The sequence below is a fragment of the Etheostoma cragini genome, chromosome 1 (assembly GCF_013103735.1).
Source record: "Etheostoma cragini isolate CJK2018 chromosome 1, CSU_Ecrag_1.0, whole genome shotgun sequence".
NCBI lineage: Eukaryota > Metazoa > Chordata > Actinopteri > Perciformes > Percidae > Etheostoma > Etheostoma cragini.
This window is the reverse complement of record NC_048407.1, coordinates 7,923,216-7,926,818: the sequence shown is the minus strand read 5'-3', so window position 1 is coordinate 7,926,818 and position 3,603 is coordinate 7,923,216. Positions and strand designations below refer to the sequence as shown.

Here is a 3,603-nt window from a genome sequence, read left to right as displayed (position 1 = left end):
GTTCCACAATAGTAAATGCAAATATGAAAGACAAACAGAAAGTGCTAGCTATGATTTTTTGGGGTTAAACTAGTGGTTAAATTTGTTGAATTATTTAGTCCCCTTCCCTGTTTGTTAGCACGTTCAGAGTGGTACCAGTGCACGCCTGATGTTATCCTGATTAATTCAATAGCACAGTCTTAATCCTGCCAGCAAAACCGAGCTCAGTACAACCTTTCATACACAACCAGGTGAAATCACTCGTGAAGTCAACTTGTGATTAATTTCTATCGTGTTTAATGTCTCAAATTAACAGAAATTGTTAAACATGTTACGTGTGACAGCACTAAATGGCGCGATCGTTTTCATAATCATGATGCAGGTTCCTATGTTGATAGCCGACTATGCAATTCGCAAAGATAGGAATAAAGGCCGCCTAGCATAAAGTGTCCTGCTCCTGGCACTCACCAGTACCTCTTGTTGTTAACTCTGCTGTCTGTCCTGCATCATGAAAGCTCTGTGAGCTTTTTGCATTTTGCTGCATCAGTCTCAAGAGACTTGGCCCTCTTTTCTTTTAGTTTTTCCCATCCACCTTTCTCCTTAGAAAAAACCTTTTCTCTGCAGCATTTTACCCTCAGCTCAGGCTGGAAAACATGTCTCTTTCCTGACCTGCTCCGTTACAGATCTGCATCTGCGGCCAGGGACCAAGCACAAACTGGCTAGTAGGCCGACTTTTCTTCCTCAATTTTTTGTTGTTGTTGCTGTTTATATTTCTTTGTTAGACTTTTTTTTTGTGCCGTTCTGTCATTTTCCAGAATGCACAGATTATCAGTCCGTCCCTGCATGTATTCCGTCATTCTGATTCATACGCAAATTCTGAATGCGCTTTATACATGTCCAAAGAATGCCTAAAAAAAAACAGAATACCGTCATATCCTACATGTCTAAATCTAAAAATACTCAGTTTGGAAAAAGGCCATATATAGAATGTCCAAACTGAAAATGTTGTAATGAATCATATTCATGTCATATTTGTAATAATAGTGGAATACTGGTTTGCATGTAAACATACTCAATGAGGCTCTGAAGGAAAATGAAGCATTGAAACATGAAGCCACCCTCATTTTATTTTAATGCGTGCTAAAACTGGTAGGTGTTGTTTATGAAGTGTTTTTCAGCGTCTCCTTTCTGTGCTGATTCCAGGCTGTGCGCGTTCAGGGCAACGCCATTTCACACCGTCTCAGCCTGTCCCGGGTGAAGAAGGAGGACGAGGGCGTGTATGAGTGCCGCGTGTCCGACCTGTGGGCCGACGATGACGACGCAACAGAGTTTACGGTCCGCGCCATGCTGCGTATCACGTTGGCGGGGGGAGGCGGCATGGTGGCAGAGGAGGCCGTGTCGCACATCCAGAACCGCTGGCCACTGAGGAGCAGCAACACAGCCCTGGGAGGGGGTGGGGCCGGGAGGTCCACCATGGAGCCGGGCCAGCGGGGGCCTGGACCCCCCCTGGCCAGCTCCACCAGCAGCATCTCGCCGGCCAAGTCATCAGCTTCAGGGAGCGCTACCATCGTCCGGCAGCAGCTTGGAGCAGGTGAGTAGGGTGGCAACAGACTGATGTCTCTCTGTGTGTTGTGGTACAGTTATATGTTGATGCCTTGCTGCCATGTCAGACTGGAAACTGCATACTTCAAATAATCATTTTGTCCTTTTAATAATCTGGAATGATTTATTAATCACTGGAGTGTGGGAGAGAGTCTGTAATATTATTGTGTTATGTTCATAATTGATAATTGGGTATCAGTAGGGACTCTAGCTTTGTTCACATTTGACATGTGACAAGCTTCTATTACCATTTATTATAAAACACATTTTCTCTGTTGCAGCGCTGCATATGAGAGCAGGATCATTTGTGTAGATTATTTTTGGGCGTCTTTTTTCCCTTTATTTCAGAGTGACAGTGGATACACAGAAAAGGTGGGAGAGAGATTTGTTTGTTTGTTTATTTAGGGTCCTCATTAGCGCCTACATTGCACAATTCAACAAATATATGTTGTTAAGCCTCAACCGTCCATCTTTGACCCCTTATCCAGTATCGGGTCGCGGGGGGAGCAGCTCCAGCAGGGGACCCCAAACTTCCCTTTCACATCAACCAGCTCTGACTGGGGGATCCCGAGGCATTCCCCGGCCAGGTTGTAGATATACTTTCTCCACCTAGTCCTTTGTCTTCCCCGAGGCCTCCTCCTGGACGTACCTGGAACACCTTCCTAGGGAGGCATCCAGGAGGCACATGCCCAAACCACCTCAACTGGCTCCCTTTGAATGACTGAGCTTCTCACCCTATCTCTGAGGGAGATGCCAGCCACCCTCCTGAGGAAACCCATTGTGGCCGCTTGTACCCTGGATCTCGTTCTTTCGGTCAACACCCTGCCTTCACGACCATGGGTGAGGGTAGGAACGAAAACTGACAGGTAGATTGAGCGCTTTGCCTTCTGGCTCAGCTCTCTTTTTGTCACTATGCTGCGATAAATTGAATGTAATACCGCACCCGATGCGCTGATTTTTTAGACCAACAAGTCTCCCGCTCCATTCCCAGGGAGCAGATGGGACTGATGCTGCTGCATGTGTGTGGAGCCTTTTACTAGAGATCAGAGGTGTGACGGTTGGGTTTGTATCCTGGTTTTGGTGTGACAGTTTGGTACAGCGGAGAAAAAAACTTAAGGACACACTTCTTTAATTTATTTTGAAAAGACAGTAGTACAAGTGTCAAAGACAGACCGTCTTCCTGCTGGGGACTGGATACATTTTGCCAATTGATAACTGTGGTATGACGTTACTATTTCATTTTACAAATGAGGACGATTTCAAATACCTCTGGGAACTGTGTTTAATATCTACAGTAGTAGACAACCCTACGGTTTGGCATGCATGTGCACCACAGATTAATTACAAATGTCACCAACATAGTGTAAAAAAATAGGAATACGGTTTAGCTGCCGCTGTTATGTGAACGGGGCTCAACAGAGTCTCTCTACGCCAAGTCTCCCTTTAGTGTTATTATATGATAGAGAAATCTGAAAACTATGTGACTAACTACTACTCCATAACAATATTCGATTTTATGCCTTAACTATAAGGTTTATCAAAAAGGAAAGTCTTAAGCCTACTCTTAAATGTGGAGACGGTGTCTGCCTCCCGGACCCAAACTGGAACCTGGTTCCACAGGAGAGGGGCCTGATAGCTGAACGCTCTGGCTCGCGTTCTGCTTTTAGAGACTCTAGGAACCACCAGTAACCCTGCATTATGGGAGCGTAGTGCTCTTGCAGGGTTGTAAGGTACTATGAGCTCTTTAAGATAAGATGGAGCCTGACCATGAAGGGCTTTGTAGGTGAGAAGAACGATTTTAAATTGTATTCTAAATTTTACAGGAAGCCAATGCAGAGAAGCTAAAACAGGAGAAATGTGATCTCTTTTCCTGGTTCCTGTCAGAACACGTGCCGCAGCATTCTGGATCAGCTGAAGAATCCTTATGGACTTTTCCGAGCAGCTTGATAACAAAGAATTGCAGTAATCCAGCCTAGAAGTAACAAATGCATGGACTAGTTTTTCTGCATCATTTTTAGACAG

At 45.0% G+C, this 3,603-nt stretch overlaps 1 protein-coding gene across 1 annotated transcript in view; it reads left to right on the top strand.

Annotated features, from left to right (window-relative positions):
* The window catches only part of LOC117948023 (V-set and transmembrane domain-containing protein 2B-like), a 30,635-nt gene that overhangs the window by 1,051 nt on the left and 25,981 nt on the right, over positions 1-3,603 (top strand). Inside the window, exon 2 of the mRNA XM_034877460.1 lies at positions 1,183-1,570. Within this exon, the coding sequence (XP_034733351.1) occupies positions 1,183-1,570 (388 nt within the window). The remainder of the gene's footprint in view (positions 1-1,182; positions 1,571-3,603) is intronic.